At 39.1% G+C, this 27,478-nt stretch overlaps 1 protein-coding gene across 2 annotated transcripts in view; it reads left to right on the forward strand.

The window, feature by feature from the left end:
* The first annotated feature begins 23,160 nt into the window (after positions 1-23,160).
* Positions 23,161-27,478, forward strand: part of SEMA3C (semaphorin 3C) — a 116,812-nt gene continuing 112,494 nt past the window's right edge. Inside the window, exons 1-2 of one of the 2 annotated variants that reach the window (XM_033058802.1) lie at positions 23,161-23,534; positions 26,544-26,684. In XM_033058802.1, the coding sequence (XP_032914693.1) occupies positions 26,582-26,684 (103 nt within the window). In that variant the 5' untranslated portion in view covers positions 23,161-23,534; positions 26,544-26,581. Of the gene's footprint in view, positions 23,535-25,136; positions 25,303-26,543; positions 26,685-27,478 lie in introns of those variants that run through there. The other variant, XM_033058803.2, reaches the window with a different exon arrangement.

Genomic DNA, 27,478 nt, shown 5'->3' on the forward strand with positions numbered 1-27,478 from the left:
TGTTGCTGTTGTTGTAGCTCTCTCTACTTGAGTAATAGCACACAAAGGAAGACAGATTGATTTATGGAGCAATCTTATGAGACACTGAGCTTGCTACTGAAGATGTTGGAAGGTGGACACAGCTTTTCTAGTGTTTATCCATATGAGCTGAGGGAGGATATTAGATATTAAATACCTGTGAAAAAACCAGGGTTCTGGGCATGTCAGTAAAGACATGGAGAATATTTATTATTTGATCCTAAAATCGCAATATAAAAGTTCTTGTAAAAAAAAAAAAATCAGTTGTAGTATAGGGCTTGCTTTCCTTGCCTTTTTATAGTTTTCTTTTCTATTGAACATTGGTGCCACTAAGAAGCTCAAAGCAGCCTAGCAACAGTACACAATGTATGTGTGGCAGAAGCAACGCATTCCAGTTGTTATGATTTCTGGGATATGGCCATGAGAAAGGAAATATGCCCAGATCACTGCTGAGTGAGTATGAAGAGGCTATTCACAGCTTGGTATGTCAAAAGAGCCAGAATAACCTCTGCAGTCTTGTCAGCCACTTTATAATAAAGTAAAAAATTCCATATAACCTTTTCCTTGCCCTTAATCACCCTACCATTATTTCCTACTGAAGAGGCAGCACAGTAATTCAAGCAAACTTTTAGACTTAAGCATATATTTGCATATGATGAATTAGAAATGTAAAGATTAAGGATGAGCTTTGACTGAAGCTATGGTAGCACTTCCCCAGTAAAGCTGCAGATATTGTGAAGCACAACATTCCTCCACAGGGGAAGAAGCCCCAGGAGAGGCTTTGGAAGTGCTGAGATATTCAGAGTTTCTGAGCACATCCCTAACTAGCAGAACTGTAAAGAGGTGAGGGGGAAAAGTCCCTGTCTCTCTTTCAAAGAAGATTTCCAGTTTGGCAATCTGTTCAGAGGCAGACACAGCGGTGTGAAGTAGCTGGAGGGGATGTGAGCAGAGAAGACCCAATCTTTCCGTCACTTTACACAATGCATGATCACCAGATTAGGTGCAATTCCTCAGATGCCTGAGAACTTCTTCACTTGGCCCTCTGAAAAATGCCCAGATGAGCTCTTCTGCCTACACCCTGGTGAGGTCAAGGTGATTTAACAAGTTAGCTTTTGGTCTTCCTCTGCTGGAAGATTCATCAGGGGAATCACTCTGACCACCCCACCTTGTTAGTTACTTGGAAAGGATGAGGCAAAAAGGCAGAGTCACAGAGAGAAAGAAGGTGCTTTCATTGCATTGCCCCAGACTTGTTAGCAGGATTAGGAGTCAGCAACAACCCAAGAAAAACACATGGAAGAATAATACAACCATATGAAGGATAAATTAAAGAATAGTCTCCCAAGAGAGACTGGATTCAAATTCCCTGTGCAACAGTATATAAATATAATGAGATTAAATACTTACAGTAGTAAGGATCAAATGCCAAGCTTTGTAACACATTTTTGGCAGAGGAATGTGAAAACAAATCAATGATTGGTGGCCTACAGATGCCTAGCAGGATGGTCCTGTCTCCCAGTGAAATCAGGATAAGTCAGAAACTTCTGAAAATCCCATTAAGTGCTTTGGTAGTAGCTCTGCGTGTCTACATAGCATCTGAAAATCTCTCAGCTAAACCATCAATCAAAAACCACAAGAGAGCAGACAACAAATTATTACAGTTCTCATCACAGTTTCCATTTCATTCAGGAAAAAGAAAAAATCAGAAATATGAAAAATAAAACATTACCATTTTAAGAATTTGTAGTGACACAATGAATTTCATATCTGTGTTTAATAAAAAAATGATGTACTATATCCTCAAAAGCAAATAAAATACAAAATGGAAATACAAAAGCATTGATCACTTTCAATATTTTTACAAGTCTGTTTAGGATTCATTAAACTTAGTTAACGTGACAAAGTTCAACAGAAACTTCTTGTGACCCTAATTATTATTAGAAAAAAAACATGGCCATTTTTTCTGTTATGAGCAGCAAATATCAACACAGATGTCACTGGTCCTATCTGCGTCATGGCCAGTGTCCCCACACATTTACTGGATACACTGTCTGGTGCTGGGCTCAGTCATGTACCCTTCAGTATTCCCAGCCCCAAATAAAAGCACACCACTTGCATCATAAGATCAGTGAGTCATGCCATAAAATCAGGCTTCCTCTTTATTAGGACATTGAACAACTGGCTTGACCCAAGATGTAACAACTATTGCAAAGGAAAAAAAGAAAAAAAAACCCAGCCATTTCCTTTAAGCATAAAGAGAGCTGGTAATAACAGATGTCAGCTTAAGTGGATTAACAGGGTCACAGAACCATTTACATTTTGTTTGGTGTGTGAGTTTTTGAAGTTCCATGTAGCTTTTAAAGAAATGCAATTATTGTACTGGGAAAGGAGGAGACACAATCCCATCAACATTTACACAAACAATAGGTCTGTTAGCTAAGAGAGTTCAAAAACCTCATCCCTTTATGTTGGAAACTGAATTCCTGACTACAAATAAATTTGCTGTCAAATACACAGGGAGTATGCAACTAGAAAATGCCGCAGAGGTAACAATACTCATTTTAACCTGAGTAGACACCAATGCTTCAGATATTCAAACTGACTTTTAATTACTATTTTTACTTTGAAATTCAATTTTATTTTAACTTGTGAAGTTTGTTATTGATGTCAAATCCAATATCCCAGCTATTTCTTCTGCTCCTGTCCCCAGACTTAGGTAATGCCCTGCATGTTTTATCTATGCTCTTCACCATATCCATAAATATTCAGCAGACAAATTTCTCCTTTTCTTAGACCTGCACAATCCCATAACCTTTATAGAACATCCTCAGATACAGCTGTGCAATGTTACTGAGGACAATGTTCACGATATGTCAATTTATATATAAAAAAATCTTATTTATTAAAAGGCAGAAATGTAAATTACACTCCTTTGGAAAACAAAAAGAAACCCAAAACAAACTGAAATTATAATCTCAAAGAGATAAGAACACAAAAATCTAATCCCAGTGAAAGATAGTTATAGGTTTGGACCACCACTTCCATGAAGACAGGCTGAGAGAGTTGAGCTTGTTCATCCTGGAGAAGGCTCCAGGGAGACCTTGGAGCATCCTCCAGTATCCAAAGGAGCTACAAGAGAGCTGGAGGGGGATTTTTTACAAAGGCACCACATGTCAAGGTCACAGGACAAGGGAAATGGCTTCAAACTGCAAGACAGCAGGTTCAGATTAGATCTAAGGAAGAAATTCTTCACTGTGAGAGTGGAAAGACACTTGAACAGGTTGCCCAGAGAAGTTGTGGATGCCCCCACAGGCCAGGATGGATGGGACTTTAAGCAGACTGGTCTGGTGGCAGCTGTCCCTGCTCATTGCAGAGGTTTGGAACTAGATCTTCAAGATCCTTTCTAACCCAACCATTTCATGAATACATGATTCTAGCAGTGTCAAGTAAAATATAGTTTATTCATATCAACCCAATGCATTCAAAGTGTGCTCAGAACCATAAAATGCTGCAGAAGGATAGTATCAAGAGACAAATTTTTGTTCTCTATAAAGTGGAAATAAGCACAGGTTACAGATTTTAACAGAGTTAATAATCTATTTCTGGAATAGAAGCGGGACTCAGTGAAAATTAAATCCTCAGCAAAACAAAACAGGAACTACAATTAACTTTTACACTTTAAGTTATTGTTGTGATTCGTCATAGTCAACTAAACCTCCAAGAAGAAATGGGCTTTTAGCAGTTGACTTTGCTGCCAAACATTTCAAAGAATTGACATGGTCAAGCACAGAGGTGTATGATAAAACATCTTGAAATACTTTTCCATCTCTACAAGGCAGATAGGAATTGAGTATGTAGAACTACAATTTTCCCCCCTAAGAGCTGCCTGGTACAGAGAACTGTCTGTTAACAGAAAAATTCCAATCTGAAAGTTCAAACCTATATCAGTGCTTGCTGCCAACACACAAAAGTGAGAAATGGAAGAGTTAGACACAGTAGTGGAGTAAGGAGGTATTGTAAAACTACTCTTTTTTGTCCACCCCCAGCATTCCCAGCACTGGAGCCCAGACTGCCCTGGAAACCTGTGCTGAGTCAGGCAGGGAAAGCTGCTGGTCTGCTCTCATAACCACAGAACAAATCCCCTTCCCCTGCACCATCAGAAATCCTCACACATCCCTTGGTCTTTGCTGCAATTATTAGGTCTCTACCTGGGCTTGCTGAGAAATTTTGGCCTGAGAGATCTTAGATCTTATTTTGGTGATCACAAGGTTACAGAGGTGGCTTGTACAAAAGGGTACCTTTTTTTTTTAATAACTATGGCCACCTCATAATATTTTATTATATCATGGCAGTGTTTTATCCAGAAGATCTTTTTAAAATATTCAGATGTTATGTGAAATATGTCTGTTTCCTCAGTCCCAATAGATCTCAAAGTCTCTAAAAATCATACCTAGACTTCACTGGGAGTAAACTGACTTCGTCCCACTGAACTTGCTGAGTGTACTGTCTATAGTCAAGATACTCAGAGCTGCCAATAGAGGAGATACATCATCTCTGCAAATCTTACACATCCTGTCATGAGCGTGTAGAAAAACTCTGTCACTACAGGGCAGGAGAAGTGATTTAATTCTTTTTATCATACAATTATGGGCAAGTTCAATAACTGACCTTTATTTTGATGTGAGGATTCCTATTTCTTTATAATAGATCTTTGTTCTGACATTGCCTTGCCAAAAGCTCATACAGCTTATGAGCTCTATGAAAAAAAATGATTATTCTTTCATACTCAAAATATGCAATGTCTGTTGTCACAGCCTATGATTCTAAGCCACTCAGTGGAACCTGTTTATCTGTATATCTATTAGATAAATGAGAAAAAAATCACTGTCTATTTTGATCCCTTATACAAAGTCAGTGCATTACACTTAATAGTTATCTAGGAGATCTCAGTTCTGTAGTTGTGCTATCATTCTCAGGATTTCTGCTGTGTTGGAATACAGTCACATAAAGGGCGTGAAGTATGAATTTTTCTAACTTAGCACAGTATTTTTCTGGGAGGAGGTTTGAAAAATATTGTATCCATACCAAACTAGAGGAGAAATGTAGGCACCACTATACACAGTACTTTCAATTAATTGGAATTTGCCCAGGATCATAGGGCTAACTTCTCTGTTCTTGCTAATCACCAATTTGGCTAAGTGCTAAGCCCTGCAATTTTGCAAGTCTTCAGCTGTTCCAGAAGTGTTTTCACTTCTCAAGATCAGACCTTAAATAAATTATAGGGTACTTAATAATAGCACACGATCAACTTTATGTCTCATCCAGCTTTATGGATCATCACCAAACTACCAGAAGAGAGTAAGATCAATTTAATTACTAAGTTTGAAGAAGACTTACTTATTAATTCTCATTTTCAGAGCTTTCATATGTCTGCTTGCTCTATGAGTCGATATCCCCAGGCATGTCATGCTAGGCTTCTGTAACTAAATCAGTCCTCTTAAGACAACAAAATGAAATGCAAGAAAAGTGATCCCTTTCCACATGAAAACTCTCTGGTGACACAGGTCAATACATAAGATATTATCCCCACTTTATACCTCCTCTTTTTCTCTGAATTCCAGATAACTAGGAAATCCATATTCTTTCATGTCAGCATAATCATGGCAGCATTACTGCAGGGATGTACTTCTGAGACACATCTTTTGTGACAGTTTTCATCACATATAAAATCAGCCACACTGCTCTGACAATTCATCTAGCCTAGTAATGTCTCCAGAAATATCTACCTGTGAAAATATCAGGAAAAAGAGAACCAGACTAAGCTGCCATGATATTTCACCCATAATACTCTGTTTGCCTCAATCCACTTTCAGATTTATTTTTAAGTGTTCCTTCAATCTATCTGTTAATCCATATAAATGTTTTGCAAACAAAGCATCTTTTGGCAAAGAACTACACAGTCATAAAACCTGTTGCCTGAAGAATTGCTGCTTTTTTTTGTTTGTTTTGAAATTCTCTACTCTGAGATGGTAATAGACAGGGACCATCTGATGGAGTTTGCACTGAAAAAACACAAATAGATCCCTATCTACCTTCTCTGTGGTGCTAATTATTTTGCTGATTTTTATCATACTCATAAACTTTCTCTTCTGTAGGTTGAGGAGGTCCAACCTGCTTAGCTGTTGCTTTTGTGAAAGTTGCTTTACATCTTCATTCAACCCTATTGCCCTTGTCCCTTTTATTTGAGATACCAAGGTAAACGCATCGTGAAACAAGAAAGCATACACCAGCTTAATCATGTTTTTTTTTTAGTTTCTTTATTTATTTTCCTAAAAATTTTTCGTATTTTATTTACCTTCTTGACCACCAACAGTCCCTGAGCTCTTGTTTCCACAGAACTTTTGTATCACTGTTCTCATCATTGAGGTTAAAAGAATTGTAGAGGTTCAATGTGCTTTAAACCTGTGAGACTACTAAAAGTCACAATATGCTAAGCCATCCTAATAACAGAGATTTCATTGCTGAATTTATTTGTGGTGTTTCAGAGATGGGAGAGAGACATTCAGCTGACAAAGGTGTTATTGCCTACAGCAGCTCAGGTACTGGAGTATTCATACCTGGCTATATTCAGGTGTGACCCTATCAAGAGGATAAGGTGGCATTAGACTTCCCTGTAAATAATGTCTGGTAAAGGATATTTTGTCTATGACACTTTTGTACAGTTATATGGCTTCCCCATTTACAGCTGCCCTGGCCACATTTTCTAAGAAAAGTACCAAGAGCTGACTTCTACCTCTTTGCCTCAAGACATCTGAGGAAAACAACAGCAATCTCAGCAGTTAGAAATTCTAGAATTCTGGAATTCTTTGTTGTCTGTTGAAACAAAAGCTCAGCCAAAAACTGAGAGAGGAGAGGAGGAAGGGTTAGAAACTCATCTAAAAGCTTCCACGTTAACAAGGCAGGGGATATCTTGATGTGATTAATTTCATGGGTGTTGCAGGACTGTGCTCGTAGTCACTAGGTTCCTAAGTGCTGCGAATACTGTTTTCTTTTTTAGTTGGAAAATTACTTTTTACAGAAACTTTCTATACCTGAATTCAGAACTCTATTGATCCAACCTGTAACCACAGTGCCAGAATCTCCCATTTTATGCTCATATATCTTTTTCCTAGACAATGAAAGGCATACATTTATGTCACTTTTAAGAGACATTGGTCTTTTCCTTTCTTATATGAATTAGAATTGAGGAGAAAGGCTAGACACTTGCTCCTGCTGTAAGGGAAAATGGAGATAATTCCTGCACTATCTGTATATTTCACTATCCTGCTTTTAGTTCTTATTGATATAGCTCCTCCAAAGCTCCAAAAAGAGCTTTTGGCAAGAATTATCGTTCCCATGCACAGGGTATGCAATGTTATCACTCCTCGTTAAGTTCTATTGATTCACTTTGGTGTAAAAGGAACTGAGGATGGATACTGATCACTTAAAAAGAGATCACTGACATATTTTCTACTTTTACAGCTAATAGTGTAACTATTATAGTCCATAGTGTAAAGCCTTTTATTCAGGGGTTGAGAATATAGTCCTGAGAAAATGAAATATGAACAGGTAAAATGTAGACTTTTTTTTCCATAGGAGGAAGTTCAGAGTACTGTAAAAATAAAATAACTGCATAGAACAATTTACATTGGCTTATTAAAGTCACCATTTAAATTGAGGGTGAATGCATTGAAAGTACTTCAAGAAAGAGCAGGAATGCCAGTTGGATAGCTCATTTTAGCTGGAAAACCAGAATAAGGTGTATTTGAAGAGAAGATCAAAGAGAGCAACTTATAGAAATTGTATGGTGTACTGGCTACCAGCACAGGAAGTTACCATGAAGGCAACCAAAGTCAAAGACACAGTGCAATTATTTAAAAACACAAATGGATACAGCATGTTCCTGCTTGGTATTCAGAGCTGTCTCTAACCCTGCAATTCAGGCTGGAAGTGAACTCCTATTAGCTGGAAAAGTAGAGAGAGAAAAACCATAGCGAGCTTTGCAAATCTGAATGTCTATCTTCATTACTGAATCTTGTCAGCCTAGTAAATTTATTCCAGAGCATAAATGATTGAGCAAACCTTACAGTAAGCAAAGAGAAAGTGGGAAGAGAAGCACACAGCATTGCAGAAAAACTGGCTGGCTGATTAAGAGAGATGCCTTTTTTCCCCTGTCACACAAAATGTCAGTGGAAAGGTCTCTTGCATTGAGGAATAATTACTTTTTCCACAATAACTTCTAGATCAGTATGATCATAGAACAAAAGGCCTGGAGGATTCACCCTGCCAAGCTACTCTAACCTTCTATAGGATACAGCTTTGGGATTTTTATTTAATCACTATGCGCAAAAACCTAACATAAGGACACAGTTTTTTTTAATCTCACAACATATAAAACCAGATTTTGATTATTTATAAGCTTTACAATTGAGTTGATTGCATTTACTGATATTACTGATAAACATCAGAGAATGAGTCATACAATCTTCACGCAATGATACTATACTGGTCAGCATATACATGATAATAATGATACAGGGTGCATCTTTACCTACACTTTTTCTGAAGTTACAATGAGCCTTGGGATCCTGGTCCATCAGTCAAGTTGGCACACCTAGTACCAGCAAATTTTGTGTGTGATACTTTGTACCAAAAGATATTTGCCTGGTTAGATTGCTGTCAGTATTGTTCATTTTGTTTATCCCAAACCTGTTTGCAAACACTGTTGAAAAAGCCAGACAGGTTTAAAACACAATGTATTCTTGTAACAAAATAAAATAAATCATCGTGATAAGTATTTTTTTCATGTCTAATTTACATGCCCCCAAGGGCTTTAAAATCTTGCTAGTACAGTTAAATAACTAAAAGTTTGGTCCTCTTTTTCTGATCTGGGAAGCATTTACATTTTGTGAGCCCTCACACTGACTTCAGGAGTTATTAATCACAAGTCAAAATGCTATTATGGCATCTCTCATTAGATAATGGTAGCATGTTCAGGAAGACACAATTTTTCTGCAATGGGTGTAAATAAATTGAACACAGACTTGAAGAAAATTCAACTGCCATTGGCTAAAGTGGAGCATCCTTAGGATGCCAGTGATGTCTGTAGATGATGCAGTTACTCATGAGTATTTTTGGCCAAAGGGAGGAATGCAATTTGTGAAGTTTCAGGTACACACATTATCCTGCCATATTTCCCTGTTTCTGGTTCCATAGAGCCTCCTTTTCATTTCCTTATTTTCTGCCTTGGAAGAGTTCTTGTACAGTAGGACACATGAACATTTGGTTTTTTTCCAAAGGCTCAAAAAATGCCACATTCACTTCCAAACCTATGTCTCTTCTTAGACAGCAATGCAGTGCAGTGCTGCCAAATCCAAACTTGTGGGCTAGTTTCCTTGTTTAACAAAGGTAACTTGAAACTCTGTAAATTTTGTACAAAGCTAACATCTGCATTTATTCAGCTGAAAATGATATGCACAAGGCTAGCTCCTGGCTGGTGTAAACAAGGACGGCTTCTCTGAAGTTGCTGAGGATTGCATCCACTTACACTATCTAAACATATGATATATATTCATCAGTTCACTCCCCTTACACAAAGTTGGCCAGATTGCCAGTGAGGTATTCATTCACAGACTACTCATACATACTCTTGTGCTCAGCAGCCCTCAATTATAAATTCAAAGATGCATAAAAAAATTACTCTCAGAAAGTTTAACTATCTGCTGCAGCTGCCTTTTTCTTTACAGCTTGGGCAACTCTTCTGGCTCTTTCTCTCCTGCTTCGTGCCCACTTAGTCTTGGATTCAGAAATACCCCATTGCTCTTTGTATATGAAAGAGAAAAATCTTGTTTCCTCCCACATCACACGCTGTCCTAAGCTTTGCTTCACAGACACTAGCCATGTTCAGAATTGATCAAAGTTTGGTACCTAAATCCTAGCTTAAAGGCAAGGAAGAGCAAACAGGACTAGAAAATGGGACAGAAAAAGGGTATCAAATAGCAGGCTTGACTTCATAAAAGGGAATGGCAAAGACAGGGGCAGATTATTCTTCCTGGAGCACAGTGGAAGGACAAGGGATCATCAAGGAAAGGATGGATCAAAACTGCAGTAATGAAATGCCAGTTTAGACAAGAGGGAAAAAACCTTTGCTACAAGGGTGCCTATGGGCACCTCTCTGAGCAGGCAGCTCAGGTGACTGAACATCAGTCCTTGAAGGTTTTCAAGAGCTGATGGGACATGGAGCAATGTGATCCTACTTTGAGGCTGGATTTAACTCCAGAGTTAGTCCTGCATTTAAAGGGGATTGAATGAGATTAAATACTTGCAAACCTAAATCCTACTGCAATTCTGCACTTTAGTTAAATTCATTTTTTATGTGACAGAAGTTGTCAACAAGATAATTCCAGTGACCACAGGTGACTAGCATTGTGCTAACATGAATACAATTTACAAAGAAATCCATTTATGGCACTCCTTTATGATAGATTCTTTATGTAGGATATATTATAATATGGTATGATACGAAGCTATAATATATAGTATAATTTTTTAATTTAAGCAATCCCCAACAGATAGCCAAATTTTTATGTGATGCTCTGATAAAACCTACAACTTAGGCAGGCATGAACACTTTCAGCTGTTTCCTGTAGAGTACAAGTTTACCAAAGTAGATCAACAGCTTTGATAGCTTTGAAGATTTTGTTTCACCCTCCGAGAGAAATTTCTAAAGAAAATGTTGACCTTAAAGAAAAGGGACATGAAACAGTATTGAAAGAATTGAGCATTCTAGTGTCTAGGATTCCCTGGATATTTTAAATACCAAAGGATTTGAAACTCTCTTAATTAGAGATTAAAAAATAAAAGCTTTATTGGTAATTTGATCTTGATGTGCTTTTTAGATCTGTAAATGCTAATAAAACATACTTTAAGTCTAATTCTCTGGAGCCTATGATGATAACTAGATATTATGTTTGTAATATTTTCAGAAAGTGAACTTTTACTCTGAATTCCCTTCGATGTTGTTATTTACAGTTTATTTTTTTACTAATAACAGCTAAGATGATATAATAGCTAAAGGGAATGTAAGTGATAAACCCTCTCTCCCCAAATTTGTTTGATTCCCTCATACTAAAACATCCCATATAAAAAGCACTTTTTTTTAGACTATGTGCAGTGGGGGAGCTGCTCACTGAAAGCAGATGATCTGTATACAATTCTCTGTTTCTGTGCCATGAAAATTACTAACTGCATTTATGGAAATCACATGTTTCTCATGTATTACAATTGTGTAAAGGGAACATAACAAACCCCTTAAAAGTTAAATTACTTTCTTTTGATTGCGACTTACATCACCCTGCACCTGTGTAAACCACCAAACAAGGTGTGAAGTAGTCAGCAGAGATTTCAAAATACCTCCTCATTAACAAAGATGCTTGAAAAGATTGTCGTCCAAAATTAGTTTCTATGATAAGAATATAAAATTAGCATCTTTAAATATTTACAAAGTAACGTATTTTAAAACCACCTAGGAAATCAACGTCCTCCCTTAGATGCAAATAGTCTGACAAACTATTCAGAATGAAAAATGTATTCAACAACTTGAGCATCATTTTCTTATCAAGTGCCTTTTGTGAATAGACTTGATTTTTGACAATGCCTTCATTATTCAAAAATATTTTAACCAGTCATTACCCAAAGATAAAGACAAGCACGAAGTCCTGTTTGAGATGGCTCACGAGTATCTATTTGCACTTTAAAAGATGTGAGGATTTTTGCATATCAGAATTGTTCTTTGAATGCTTGCAGACAGAGTTTGAAATAAGATAGAAAACGCTCTTGATAAATATTCTGTTTTCTCCTGCAGTGATCCCTTCCAAGTTCAGGCAGGCTGCTAACTTCATGCCTTCTCTGGATTTGAAAAGATGTCTCACACAAATACAGCAAATGTGTGACACTGCCTCTGACAAAGTACATTTGTATGACATCAAAAACACAGGTATGCTCTGGTGTTACCAGATGTTGCTGATGGCTTCTTAAAAGCTTTTTAGTTTTCCTTGAGTCATAATGGATTAGCTTTAAAGAAACACCTAAAGGCAATATAGCATTAGGTGAAAAAGGCATTAAGAGACAGATCCTTTTTGTAAAGTTTCCCATTCAAATACAGAATCTGGAGAAAAAAATGCAGTGAGGGAGTTTCCTTGTCTCATTTTCTGTGAGAGGTAAAGCCAAGGCACATAGGAAAGGATGTGAAATTGTGACACACAGGAATTAACCATCAAGATCACAGAAAAAACTTAAGAGTTGTATGTTCATATCAGGTTTTTGCTGGGGTGTGGGTTGGGGAAATGTTTGTTTACTTGTTTGCTTACTTTAAGTCCAGAACCGCAACAGTGAATAGAAGATACTTCTTTATATTCTCATTTTGTTTTTTACCAGATCCAGACTGAAGAAAACTAGTTCCATCAACCAGGTAGACACAGGAGAATGGGACACCTGGGTACAAGTTTGAAGGCTGTGGAAGGCTGAAGCTTTCATTTAGATCAGTTACGCAGAAGACACTGAAGGAAACTGGCCTATGGATGCCAGTGATTCTTGAAATGATAACAAATATTTTCTTCTTAGAAAGTAGTAACAACTCTTTCATACATGAAACTGCCTGTTGCCAAAAAAAAATTCTAATAAAATGCCTAAAATAATATTTCACAAAGCAGTTGTGAGTTCAAAGGTACTGAAAAAAAACCCTTGAAATGTGTACTGGAAAAATACTGAACCCCCCTGAAACCTGTAGCTAATGTGTGTGTCCAGGATGCACAACGTTTCTGATAGAGAATTAAAACTACAGAAAAGGTACACTGCCGTTTTATTACAATTATTACCTTTAAAACATAATGTAAACTTGCCAGCAGTATAAAGGATATTACCTGGCAGAAGGCTCCCTGCTCCCAAGCAAGTACAAAGACTAGTGGACACCCATCTCCAGCTGAGTTCCATTTGCCATTTATTGCTTTTGATCTTCAAGTATGTAGGTAACAATTAGAATTACAGCAGTATCAACAAAGATTCAATTAAAAAAAAAAAATACAGGAAGAATTTTGGAGGAGCAGCTGCTGGTATGTATGACAAATAAAAATCCTACAGTTTTGTTTTGGCATGTATGTAAACCTACACAAGCAGCTCCAATAGTCATTCCACAAGTGGAGCAAGGAAAGCACTCCCAAAATCAGCCAGTCACGGAGCCATATGATTTCAACCTGTTCCAAATAAATACACCAGTTCGAATGCTGGAATTTATCTGGGCTGTAGTTCATCATTCCAAGTATTTGTTATCTGATGAATTTTGCAAAACTCCTGTCATTTTCCCTAAAGCAGAAGGGAGAAAAGTTAAAGAATATGAAGTTGCAGAATTTAATTGATATGATTTTCATCTCTGACAGCAGGGATTCCATTATTGATACTGAGGTATTATTGCCTTGGGGAGTGTACTGAGTTCTTAAAAAGATACACAGGTGTTAACACAAATAATTTTAAGTTCATTACTCAGTGAACTTACTGGGTTCGCCAGAATAATATTTTTTGTGCCAACTGCAGTTCTGGATTTTTCAACTCTTAATATAATGTCCATGCAATGATGAAGTGAATTGAAATTCAAAGCACATAAATCCTTCCCCTACAGGATTCTTTTGATATTAATTAATAGTGCTTCATAAAACTGCACAGACAACAAAATGACCAAATTCAGTTAATATATTTCCACTATCAGTTTCTGAAAGTAACAGATTACTGCTAGATCTCTGCACATTTTTTGGTATATGCCAATGGAAAAAAAACAAAACAAAAAAAAAAAAACAAAAAAGAAAAAACTTGACAAGCTGGAGAATACCCAAAACATATCTGAAAGCAATTTATATTGTGCTTGGCAGATTGTTTGTCCTTATAGCTGTCAGGGAAAGGGATTAAAGGCAGAGATCATGTGATACAGTGCATTATTCCAGGAAATGGGACAATGAAATACATCCTTTGTAGATGCTAAATAATATTGAATCAGAAAATTATGTTCTGAGAGACTCAGAATTGAAAAGATCTATTGGTGATTGGGGTGGATGAGGATGACACAAGAAAATCCTTGTCTAGAGACATTTTCAATACCTGAGAGGAGGCACAGGATGAGATGTTGACAATCCCTGCACAAGACCCCCAGTGTGTGCACTCCCAAGTCCATCTCTCTTCAAGAGCACAAATGCAGCTTGCATGATAACAGTCTTTCAGGGCTCTGAAAGCTCCACTTAGTGTGTATTTTTTGTTTGTTTCTTATTCCAAAATGAAGATTTTTCTATTTTTCTGGGAAACACTCCAACATTCACCAGCATTAGCAGAAACCATTGCATTAGATTTTGGGATCTAAATTCTACTCTGAATTTTCTGGTGGGGAGTGGAGAAAAGACAATTCTTTTCCATCCCAAAGGTTTCTCAGATCCATATTTTGATACGGCACATCTCTGTATTCCTTCCATTCTCACAACTTACATCACTCATAAGAAATGTTAGAGGCTCAGGATTAAGCACTTTTCCTTTTTTTTTTTTTTAGGTTTTTTTTTTTTAAAAAAACAGCAGGAACTTAAGGATTCGTGTCCTTGGTTTTACACATGTTCTAACTCTTTTAATTTCCATTTTCTTGGAGGGCATGAACAAGTGCTTAATGCTAAGCCTGCCTTGGCACACTTCCTGAATTGTGTCCATAGGTTGAAGCACCAACTTTCGGCTTTGTTGTCTTATGTGGTAATTTTTGGCTTTATTGTCTTTGAGGTAATTTTTTGCAGACTGTAAAAGCAGTACTTTTTCTCTTCTTTGCTCTCCTCTTGCATCTTCAGACTATATAGGAAAAGAACAGAGGGCAGTGAACCATCCCTGTCCCAGTAACTTTCTTAGGTATTCCTAATTACAGAAGTTTTAATATTTTTTACTTCATTGGTTCATGAGTGTAGATAATTACCATGTTCTATAATGTACATTTGTATATTGAGATGCATTTTCTTGTCTAAATGCATGAATAATGCCCTCTTATGGCAAAATTTAGAGATTTCCAAAAATTGATTTGGTCTAAGATAATTTACAGGATAAATTGATGTCCAAAAAAAAAAAAAAAATCAAAACAAAACTTACCCTGGAAAGAAAAAATAATTATAAAGAAAATTATGCTGTGCATGATATTACAGTCAAAATGTGTTACACTAACTTTTCCTTATTTATACTTCCTCCACTTCTCTAATACTTGAGAGGAAAAACCTGTCTTAAAAGAAGTTTTTTAACAATTAGGATAAGGAACTAATTTTTAGAACATTTTAATGAGTGGTTTTTGGCAATTGCTAAAGGAAAGAACACGCATGGATTATACATATATTAACTGATATTGGCAACAAAGGATTTAACTGATTTCTGGAAGTGTTTGTAATATAAGTAAACTGCAAGGAATAAATAGGCATGAGTGCACTGAAGTATTACAGAAATTTTTTTTTTTCCATTTTCACAATACTTTGGAAATACATTAAGATAAGTTTGAAGTAGTGCAATAAGTGTCTTAAATGTTAGCAATGGCAAAATGGCAAATAATAAAGTTTTTAATAAATATTTTGCAATAATACAGTGTTTGTCTTTTGACTTTTTTTTTACTCGTAAGTGACTTTGAATAATGGACAATAAATAAATTGAATTTATGATAAAAAGGTGTAACTTTGGAGAAGATACTGTGTACTGGCTGCCATCCAGACTATATATTTTAATTTTTTTTTAGTCTCTTTGGCTTAAAACAAACTATTGCTAATAGATTCAAATAAAGATTTAATTAACAGATGTTCTGGAGACATTCATATAAAAAAAGATAAATATTTTGTGGAATGTTTGTGCTGCTCAAGGAAAAAAAAGCAAAACCATAGGCTCACTTAACATTGTAGTTGTCTCAATAAAAACCAAGAACCAATTTAAAGCAATGGAAACTTTTCAGTATGACAGCAAATTCTGAGGCTTGGTTCATAACGTGAGATGTGATGCTGTATTTTGGGTGCATCGAGTGCTTCTATCAATTTCGTGCTAACTTTGAGTAGGCAACTAATAAAAGAATAGCAATAAAGTGTATTTCCAATCCATAATAGCCAATAAATACACAGGTCAGAGTCTATTACTACTTCTAAGTACTTTTTTGACTAATAAAATTTGATTTTAAGCTGATGACTTGATGTTATTTTAAATCAACCCACATCCTGGTTGTCCTGAGGCCCAAAATTCATACAAAGAGCTCAGCAGCCTCCTTTAAACCCCAGTGAAAAGGCATTGCTTCATTGGCTTCCACCATCCAGGCCAAGAGTCTGCTCAGACTTTTTATGTGACACGTTCTAATGAATACTGTGGAGTAGCTTTCAAGAAGGGTTTTGATGACTAAAGTATGACAACTCAAGATACTGCAAAAAGCCTTTTTGGAGCCTCTCTAAACCTCTATTGCACTGGCAGTGAAAAAAGGGAAGCAGAGCTCCTGCCCCCATGGAATCATGAGTATTTGGAGGCACCTGTGACAAAGAATTCTACCTTAGCAAAGGCCATACTTCCTGAGACTTCACACAGTCAAGAATACAGCACAGAACACAATCAAAAGCACAGCTTCAATTTTATCCTCCTTAGGAGCTTAGAAGAATGTAGTGGCATCTGTATAAAAAACGACAAAAATGTCAGTATTGCACTTAAACATCAGTACAAGCCCAGCTGTACCATATTTATTCCAGAGACAAACCTTGCCTCACAACAGGCAACATGACAGTCTGAGAAACGGGAATCAGTCTGCTGGAAGTAAGAATGCATTCCTTGATGCTGTGGTAAAGGATTATGACTTGGATTCTATAACATCTCAATGTTTTCCACTTTGGGGAAATTAATGGGTACATTGGATTGACATTAAAATAGCCAATGTTTCTTTGGTTTCCTCAAGAAAGTGGAAGAATGGTTATACTGAGTTACTTGAGAGATCTGGTTTAAAATCCCAGCTCCACTGAGAGGTAAGGCATAAGGCAAAGGATCAGGTTTGATTTGTAGGAGAGGAGATATCTCTGAGGCTGACTCCTCAGCATTCTCTGCTCCCATATGCACAGAACTTTGACATATCCAGGGGACAGCAGGCATTATTCAGATTGCTTCAGTCAATGCTCTGCTTGGCAGGCATGCTTCCAATTACAAAATTTGTAAGTAATTTTGCTCTTCTTTCATCTGGAAACACAAGTTCTTTTATGTCTTCTGCATGGCAAAAACTTTTTTAGGGAGAATAAATGGGACAGTGGCCAAGAGGACATGCTTAGGGAAAGACAAGGCATCCACAGAACAGTCCTTCTGCTTCCTTCTAAAGGAACTGCCTGCAGAAGGCAAACATGCAGTCAGCAATTAGATGGCAAATACCATCAGTAAAGTCTGTGCTTACAGAGAACAAAACAAATCGAAGACCCTAAGGTATGCAGTCATTATTCTTGATTTGAAGATGAAGGAGGGTGGTAAATAGGACTTTGCTGGTATATTATGTGGGACCAGACTGGGGGTGGCTGATTTTCTACAATCAGGATTGTAGTAGTGTGTTTAAAACCTATAATGAATAGGGGAAAAAAATCTTAAGCCTTTTTTTGTATTTTTTTATTCATTTAAAAAACAAAAACAAAGCAAAACCAAAACCAAACACCAACAGTAATTCCCACAATGATTTACGAACACTGAAGTAGCTGAATCAATGACAAAAACACACCTTTCCAAAACTTCCTTTCAAGAACCCTATGGATGCAGCAATGGATCAAGTACCAGGCTGTAGAGTGGCACGTGTTGGAAATGGCCATGACACCCAGGGCTATGTCACTGCATCTATCCTGCAGTAATCCCATGCCTTCCCTCCCCTCCTACCTCTATTGGTCTGTTTGGATAAAAAGCTCCATAACTGCTGCTGCTTTATTTCCCCGTGTGTTTATAGAATTCTTTGCACCATATGACTTTCATTCCGAGTCCTTGCAATGCACAGATTACAAATTGTTGCCTCCTCTATGCATTTGTGCTTTCTTCTATTTGTAGCTTGCTTGGCCTTTAGCCATCCTTGGAGCATCAACGACCCTTTCCTTTCTTTCATTCAAGACTTCATCATACATATTCTTACTCATCAACTTGCAAAATAATGATGACTTGTTTGATTCCTTATAAACTCAAATGCAGCTTTGTGCAAGAACAGTGACTCTGGTTGTATCACTGACCTCATTTAGTCAAAGTGGCTAAAAAGTGGAAAATCTGACTACAACACTGTCTTTCTCCTAGAAACAGCAATAATGTGGCTGCCATGCTGAAAAGGGGAAGCATGAAGGGCTGGTAGCATACCAGGAACATGCTCACATCTTGTGTACAGGCATGGAAGGACTTATTTGATTATGACCTTGGCCAAATCTCAATCTCTTCAAAGGCACAGTTACTATGAAGTGCTGGCTCACTGACTTCCAGGGAAGCCACTCAGAGAAGGGTCTATTTAATGAGAAACTGGACTTTTATCAAGATAAGAGTGTAATGCTTTCTTCTGTTCCCATCCAGGTAAGGGTACTTCATTACGTGGCTACACCAATCCTGATCCTAAGCACCTAATTTTTCTTAAGCTCTGAAAAGACAACTTATCTCCTCAAAATGGGCTTTCACAGAACCTTAAGCATTAAGAAGCAAACTGATTAATTCAGTTTGATAGCTCATTGTTAGTTACATGCCAGCAGTTTAATAAGGCTGTGACCTTGGTGAAGAAGCTTCACTCTTCATGACCAGCCTGGCATTGACCCACCCATTGACAAGTTGGGGCACACTATGTCCAAGGACCTTATGCCATCTCTGATCACACACTGGTATCACCAGGAGCTTTATCCTCATTATCTCTTTAATCTTTGAACTATTGGTTGTGAAAAATAATATAAATTGTTCATAGGAGCACACCTTCAAAACAAACACCTAATAGCTTTTCCCACAACAAAGTACTGATATATTTCATACTTTCCCATAGTTCTTGTAACTGTAAGAGAAAAAAAAAAAAAAGAAAAAAATGAATTAATTGGATTACCTAATGACCCTGTATTTCTTTAAGGTGATTTGACACTCATAAATAAGGGCAGAGAAAATAGATGCTAATAGCATTTTCCCTCCATCAGTTGGAATCTGGACATTTACTGTATACAGCATTTCTCTGGTTTTTAAGGGAGAAATGAATTTCATTTGATGACTTTATTATGCCTTTACTACATTTTTCTTTATAATAGCTGTCACTTGATCTTGTCTTGATCTGTGCTTGTGTTCAAAGCAGAATCTGATTATCCAGCCTGTTGATCTTCATATTGGCTAGTAGTTGCCAATCCAGTGAAACTATCTGATTCTATTCCACTGTTCCACCTTTAACCATCCAACTGCCTCTCAGAAGGTCGCTGTCTTTCTTTTTTTATCATTATTCCTGCCTTCTTTTAAACCTCCTACAGTATGTTCACTTCTTCAGGAGCTTAAAATCTAAGTGAGGGGAAACAAAACAAATCAAATCAAAACAAAAAACCCCAAAAAGGCCAACCCCCAAGCCCATATGTTAAGTAAACATCCAAATCCACTCTTGTTTTTCTTATTCCTGGCTATAGTTTGTGTTTAGGTCTAAAGCTAGGCCTGGGTCCATTAGGATGCCTTGTTTGGGTAAGAAGCAAACACCATGCACAGATACAACAAAACCAGCTCTATTTGTTTTGGCCATCAGGATTTGCTTGCTCAGATCACATTGCAAGAGTCAGAACTGCTCTGGCTCCGAATCTCAGTGAGGGCTTGACTGTGTCCTCACATATGTGATGTGACCTGGAATAACTGCCCTTGGTTATAAATCTCACATGCAAGAAATCAGAACCAGAAGCAAATTGTACAAGACATTGTATGCTTTGTGTAATAGAGTAATGACTTAAAATCAGCTGCAAAGCACAGTCCAACTTACTTGTCCTCATCCCCATGTTAGGCTGTAAAATACCCAGCCTGGAGAGCAAGTGTCTTGCATACTTTTCATTTAACTCACAGGGCTGATTCATGCCAGTAAATGCTGAAACCCCACCTCATAATTGGGAGAAGTAATTTCCATTCCATGAGTTTTGCTTGAAGCTAATGCATGCTATTACAAAACACCTAAAGTAAAACTTTAACCATTTCTCTTAGCCCAGCTGTGAAGTTCAAACTGCTTTTAAAAGTTAATTATCATGCTCTGACCTGCACATATGCACATGCTAAATACAAATAAATCAATATGGCAAGCTTGTTCTTGTTTCAATTTGCTTTTTAAAATTAGCATACCCTGGCTTTGCCTATCAGATATGAGTGTGATGGTATCTCACAGATTAAAGTTTTGCATTTGTGTCTTTGTAGTTCATTTGCTATTTTATAAGCCCAAAGTCCACGAGGGAGTGTTGGAAAGCCCCATAATTTTCCTCAGTGCTCCATTTTACCTTTTTATCTCCAATGTACCTAGCACATTTGAAGAAAAAGTGCAGACAGCCAGATGGCTCTGCAGTGTCCATACATACACAAAATCCCTGACAAACTTTAACTAATGGTGATGTTGATTCATGCTTGAGCACATTCTTTTTGTTCTCCTTTTTCTTTATTTTAAGGAGCATGCATTTGTGCTCTTACCTAGAAAATCAGTTTTACTATTAAGGAAAAAAAAAAAGGTTTTTTTATTAAAGGAAAATATTTGAGGAGGACAGAAACATCATAAATTCTAGTGTTGGTATTTCATGGTAATATTTTTTTTTATTCTCTGACTGGTAATGCTACCCATTACACATCTCTGCACAATCTCCTAAAAGAGAAAGGTTTTCGTGTTTATTCTGTGGCTTTCAGAGCATTTTCCTTTGAATCACCCTGCGTAGATCACAGCAAGAGGGAGAACACTGGACTGGATGATTCACTTCTGTTGCTTGGTGTGACAATCTCTAATTGCACTTATTTGTGGGGATTTTCCAAAGCAAAAAAGTGACTTCTCCTTTTGCCAGGGTGCTGCTGTGAGACTGAGGCAACTGAACATCACCACAACTCAAGGATGAGCAGCATCATGTTCACAACCACACTGCCTGCCCATGGAGAGAACCGAGGGCTTAGTTTGAACCACTCTCTGGGACAGCAAGTGTTCACACATTTCTGTGTAGTTTACTTGTGTTAAGGAGAACTGGAAGAGCACCAATGGTTTTAAGTACTCGTGATCTGAAGAGTTTGGTTCATCTGAAGGTATCAGCTAATTAACCTTCAAGACACGATCTGAAATGGATCAAGCTTTTAAAAATTCTGGATCCATTTCTCTTCTGGCATCAGCTGCAAATCTGACTTTTCATTTCAGAGGATGGACCACCCCATATTTTTCTGTCTTCTGGGATGGTAGGTGCCATACAATATTGGAATTTCTTGCTTGAAGAAAGCACTAACTTTGCTAGCCTGGCACACACCATCTTTGTGCAGCCCTAACTCGTGCAAAGGAGCCTTTACTCAAAGTAACTGATAGACACAGGCCATAAAGACATCCACAAGTACAGACAAAATTGGTCTGGTCAGGGTGCTGTATTCAGGCTACTCCCTGATATCTGGCTGTAATACCACCACTATTATTGACTGCTTTGGTTAGTATGGCCAGAGTGCATAATAGTTGGAGACAAAACTCTAACACGAGCATGTGCACATTCATTGTGGCTACTTGTTTACTTGTTAACATACTTCTGGCTGTGGGAGATGGCTCCAAGTGCACCACGAGATGTGCTCCCTCAAAGTCCTGCTGTGACAGTACACTGCTGAGCGACCCACACTGCCTCTGCCGGATCAGAGACCATCTCTCTCTGAAAAAGTGAAAACCTTGATCCAAAGGAGTTTGCACGCAGCAGGTCAGAGCAGCACAGCAAATATGCTTGCAAGATAGTTTAGGAAAACCTAAGCCAAAACCCAAGTGACGTTGCTTGGAAAATCCTTGGCTTTAACAGAGTCAACACCTCAGGTAAAATTTTCAGTGCTGGCTCGCTGTTATAAGAGCACAAACCTCAGCAAATGGGAAAGACTGCTCAGCGTATCTTGGGGAAAACCGAGCTTGAGCAAATACAGTCCCAATCTCTGCAAAAAAAAGCTGCTAAAAGGTGGGCTAAAACACCTGGATCAATCAGCAGACTGAATCTAACCGCTGTTCTAACGCTTCTCTTACTCTTCTTCGCTTTTAAAGTTTCAAATAGAGGAAAGAGTTCGAGGTGAGTGGGGGAAGAGCCCCTTGCAAGGGGTCTGTGTCACCCGGTTCCTGTCCCAGCAGCGCTCTCATCCCCTCTTCACAGTGACACCTACCGGCCTCCCGGCCGCTCCCGCATCCCTCCGGCTCTGCCCGGCCGAGCCCAGCGCGGGCAGCCCCGGCACGACCCGCCCGGAGGGCACGAACTTTGCCGGCGGGTTTGGCTCAGTGCGCGATGGCCGGGGGGCCACGGCTGAGCCCCTCGGGGCCGTGCCCGGGGAGCCTTTGGGCTGCCCTGCCCTTCTCCGGAGCCTTTGGGCTGCCGTGCCCCTGGGCTGCCGTGCCCCCTTCCTCGGGAGCCTTTGGGCTGCCGTGCCCCCTCTCCTCGGGAGCCTTTGGGCTGCCGTGCCCCCTCTCCTCGGGAGCCTTTGGGCTGCCGTGCCCCCTCTCCTCGGGAGCCTTTGGGCTGCCGTGCCCCTTCCTCGGGAGCCCGTGGGCTGCCGCGTCCCTGGAGAGTCCTTAAACGGCGGTGCCTCCTCTTCGGGAGCCCGAGGCTGCCGCGCCCCCTCGGAGCCAGTGTCTGCCGTACCCCTGGGGAGCCCTTAAGAGGCCGTGCCCCCTCGGAGCCAGTGTCTGCCGTACCCCTGGGGAGCCCTTAAGCGGCCGTGCCCCCTCGGGCCGGTATCCGCCGTGCCCCGCACGCTCTCCGCTCCCGCTCGGTGCCCGCGGCGCTGCCTGGGGCGGGCGGACGGGCCGGGCGGCAGCCGCCGGCGCGCAGGGCGGGGTGTGGCCTCGCCATTATTTATGAGCTCCAGCCCCTATTTGCTCAGCTAATGATGCACCGGCGGCCGCCGAGCCTTGCCTCGCTGGAGCGGCGGCCAGGGCAGGGCAGCGCCTGTAACAGGAGAGCAGCGCCGGCACCGCGCGGCCGCTCCATTCACTCCTCGGTGCGTGGCTGCGCGCAGGGGAGAAGCGCTCGCTGAGCCTCGGGAGTCCGCTGCCAGGATTATTGTACAGAGGAGCCGGGAGTATCTTTGCAACCACCACGAGGAAAGACTTTTCTCTTTTCTTTCTTTTTTTTTTTTTTTTTTTAATTAAACATTTATTTTTCTCTCTGCCGTGAGCCAGGCTTGGAATTAAAATGTTCTGGTAGCAGGAGTGGAGTCTATAAACTGATAGAAATCAGATAGAAGTCAGTATTACTGCTGCTTCCAATAGCCGGGTAAGCATAACTTAAAGTTCTCTTTCTTTTCTGTAATGAATGTGAAATGGTTGAATTTTGCTGCTGTTCAGATAGTTAAACCGATGTTTTCCAGATTGGCATAGTCTGTGTTTGACAAGGTGTTTTTTTGGTTTTTTCTCCTTCATTTCTTTTTTTTTTCTCTGCCAAGTGATTTTCCCTAGAGGATTTAAGAGTAGGACCCAGCCTGTAGCAGATGACACCTGCACAGCACTTCCTAGCAAAGCGATACTGTACTTTCCGAAAGCCGTGCAACATGCTGCCAGCGACCTCCGTGGCAGGGAAACTTCACTACTTCACTTTCGTAGCGGTTTTTCTGTTTGTTTACAGTTAGACTAGAGTGTAAGAACAGAAATGCAATTAGACACTGCTTTTTGTCTGTCCTGTAGGATTCTTTTAAGTACTTGCAAGGCTTTAGGTCTGTGTGTTGTCAGCAGAGATCATGTGCACTGGACGTGCTGAATATAGTATCATGACTTACTGAGATAAATTAAGAGAGCTGGAGCTGGGATATAAGCCCAAAGCAAGAGTCAAACCTGCAATGAGATGTCAGTTACCAGCTCTGCAAATCTCTGAAATTAAACCTATTTCCATTAGGTAACTCACATGTCAGACACCCTGAGGTGCCTTTTTGGCACTGTATGCGTTTATTATTTATGTGTCTAACAGCTGGGCAGGAACCATGCTGCTCAGCACTTGAATCTTATATTTGCCTGTCACTTCTGTGTTAACGGTGAAGATCTGCAATTTGAGCAATGAAATGTAGCAATGTTTCACTCCTCCAACTGATTGCACTAGAACTGGCAGGAGGCACAAGAATGGGAGGGAAAGAGAGCTGAAAGGAGGTTTTTCTATTATTGTTTCCTCCAGTATTATTTAAAGGAAGAAGGAAAGCTGCACACTTGTTCCTCTGACTTTTTTATCTATATTGCAAAGAAAGCATAGTGCTACTACTGTAAAATACTAATCCCATTGAGTCTGTTAAATCACATGTTCTGTATGATTGGCTATTTGGTTTGGCTGTCAAATTTTATAGGGATTTAATGCCATTTCTCTCTTAGAAGAGGAGTGAAGTTAAAGGATATCCCATGGGCAAGTCACAAGGTTTAAATTTAAAGCCCACAAAGCAATATTAGTACTAGAGTTTATGCAGCCTGTTTAAAAATTGTTCTTGGCAAAAACTCTGCAACTATCATTTTATTAGTTAACAGACCCTTAGAGATAATTTGAAACTGGGCCAGAATGGATATGTTTTTCTTACAGATCCGATCTGTAGCTGGCAGATTTCTGACAAGGTTGTTTTTGTCAATTAGAAGAGTTGTAGAATTACTTGGTCTTCGTGCATTTCTCAGTACTCAGAGCAAATAATGAAGGAGAGTTTAGAGTGTGGGCTGCAGAGCTCTGCTCTTTCATGTACTCTCTCCTTCCCACCCCCAGCTTGATGTGGAGTCCTCATGCAAAGAGAAGCCTTTCCAAGTGATTTACAGTGAGTGGAGAGGGAATGGCAGAGGTGGTAATGAGATACGGGGCTTTTACCGTTCAGTCAGTGGTGTGGATCCAGCCCAAACTACTGCTGACCTAAAGTCATCCCTGCCTGACAGCTCATTCCTGCCGTGCTGGGGTGGTTCTTTAAGGACAGGTGTGAACCTCGGAGGGATGGGATCAACAAGCCTGTAGAAATATTGGCTTCCACTGGAGGGACTGTAGTGCTGGAGCAGAGCTGAGGTGAAGAACTAAGCTGACTGCACAGGTAACAAGTCTTTTCATCAAATAAGTGTGTAGCCTTTTATGATAACTTCTAGCTGTAGGGGTTATGTCTTTCAAAGTGCTTCCAGTTGCCATAAAATCACGTGTATCAGCTGCTGGTTAACTAATAAGTGGTGTCTAGTAAAAAGGCTGTTTATATCAAAAGGAAAAATATACATGGTTATGTATTCTAACTTTTGCAGCTGAGCTGATAAAATTGTTACAATAAGTGAAATTAAATTTGCACTTCACGGTTTTTGGACAGATCCTGTTTGGTAGCAGATGTGATGCAGATATGCAATATTCAGCTTCTGATGTGGTGGCTGGGTCTTGGGTCTGGTCCAAAGTCCATTAGAAAAGCCACTTTCCTCGAGTGATTCCAGTGACCTCAAGTCCTTCCTGGACTAAGAAAAGATACAGAGTCAGAGTTCTGGAGTGTTTTCTGATTCTCTGAGATGCTCAGGCTTCTCAGCAGCTAACTCCTATAAAATGAAAGTTCAGCAGATGTGCATGAGGAGTAGCAGATGTATGGAGTGTAGTATCATTGTCCAACTCTGGGATCCTTAGTGCCCTGTAGAAGTCAATGAGAGCAGGTGTGTATCCTGAAAGGAGCTAGCCCAAAAAGCAAACGTTGACTAAGAGTTTCAAGTGTGTTGAAATACTTTTGGTTTCATGGTTTTGAAATTAATTACATACATAACCAGAATTATTTTAAAGAAAAACTTGGGGGTGATTAGAGAGCTCAGCTTACTAAAACTTAAAACTCATTTCCAAGCACCTTAGATTTCAAATCCATTAAGAAAAGAAAAAAAGAAAAAAAAAAAAAACCCCATACCTCCCCCGCTTAACATGAGAGATGTCTAAAAATATCAGCCAGATTTTTATTCGTGAAACTTTATCTCCCGTCCTTGCTTTGCTCTGCCTTGACATTTAGTATAATTATATTTCCAGCAGGTGGAATTGTCTTCATTTTAAATAAACTGAGTCTAATGCTGTAGTCTGCCCTAACCAGAAGGTGGGCTCTGTTGGTTCCTACTAACAGGCAGAGAGTTCCTCCCATGCCAGCAGAGAAGACTGAGGAAAATCACTTTCAGATGCACAAAGGAAAAACAGGAGTGCTGTACCTCCTTCACATCAGTAATTACAGCTTCAGCTGGAAGAGGCTTCCAACACAACCTTTCCATACTTTTGCTTTTGCTCCACAAGATTGTGCAAGAAGAGTAATGAGATAACTCTCTCTTTCAGGTTTCGTTTCTTGGATATTAAGTTGCAAATCTGAAGAGATGGCATTTCTTGCAGTGAACGTGTTGATTGGGATATTTATTTACTTTAGCAGTGTAAAAGGATCTTCCCAGCCTCAAGCAAGGGTGTTCCTAACATTCAATGGTAAGAAAGAAGACAAACATTCTTAAACAAATATTATGATTGAACTTTTTCTTCTCCTTGAATTCAATAACTGAGTAGAAACTGGCTTTTTGATCTGTGTCCACAATTACTGTTTTTGGTTTGTGCTGTTGAGGCACCTGTCAGCTTAAATTTGATTCTTTTACCAGAGTCCATCTATCGCTATCGCCACATAATTAATTTGTAACTAATAATTAGTAGGCTTTTCTCTTTATTTTGAATTATTATGAACTTGCTAACAATTAAATGTTTATTTCTTATCCTTAATTTTACTTGGAAAAAATAAAACACGTGACATGCGGTGGAGAGTATTAATGATTTGAATTGCTTTCAACTGAAACACTTTATATTCTGAAAATAGGCTGGCTGAAGTTTTACAAAACAGTTACCCAGGCATGGAGTGCTTTGAAACAATATCATTCCTTGTGCACTTTGTGCTCTGTGTAGGATGTGTATAGTATGTAACAATCACTGACACCTTCATACTGTAAACCAGCAATGAAAATTATCATTTTCAAAAGAAAGTTTCTTTTACTTCTGAAGTGCTGAGCAGTACCTTATTGCTGCAATTACCCCAGTTTTACTTTTAATAGTAAAGTAACTTATTCTTCTAGTCTTAAATGCTGATTTTAGCCACCACTTCAGGATGTGCGTGTTCTTCAGCTTACAGTGCCTGTTAAATCTGAGCTGAAACTTTCTGTCACAAATTATAGGGGCACTGAGTTTCTCCAGTCCTCTGCCTTTTCTGTGATTGTCTTTGAGACATGAGGGCTTGC

This window comes from Catharus ustulatus, chromosome 4, assembly GCF_009819885.2.
Source record: "Catharus ustulatus isolate bCatUst1 chromosome 4, bCatUst1.pri.v2, whole genome shotgun sequence".
Lineage (NCBI taxonomy): Eukaryota > Metazoa > Chordata > Aves > Passeriformes > Turdidae > Catharus > Catharus ustulatus.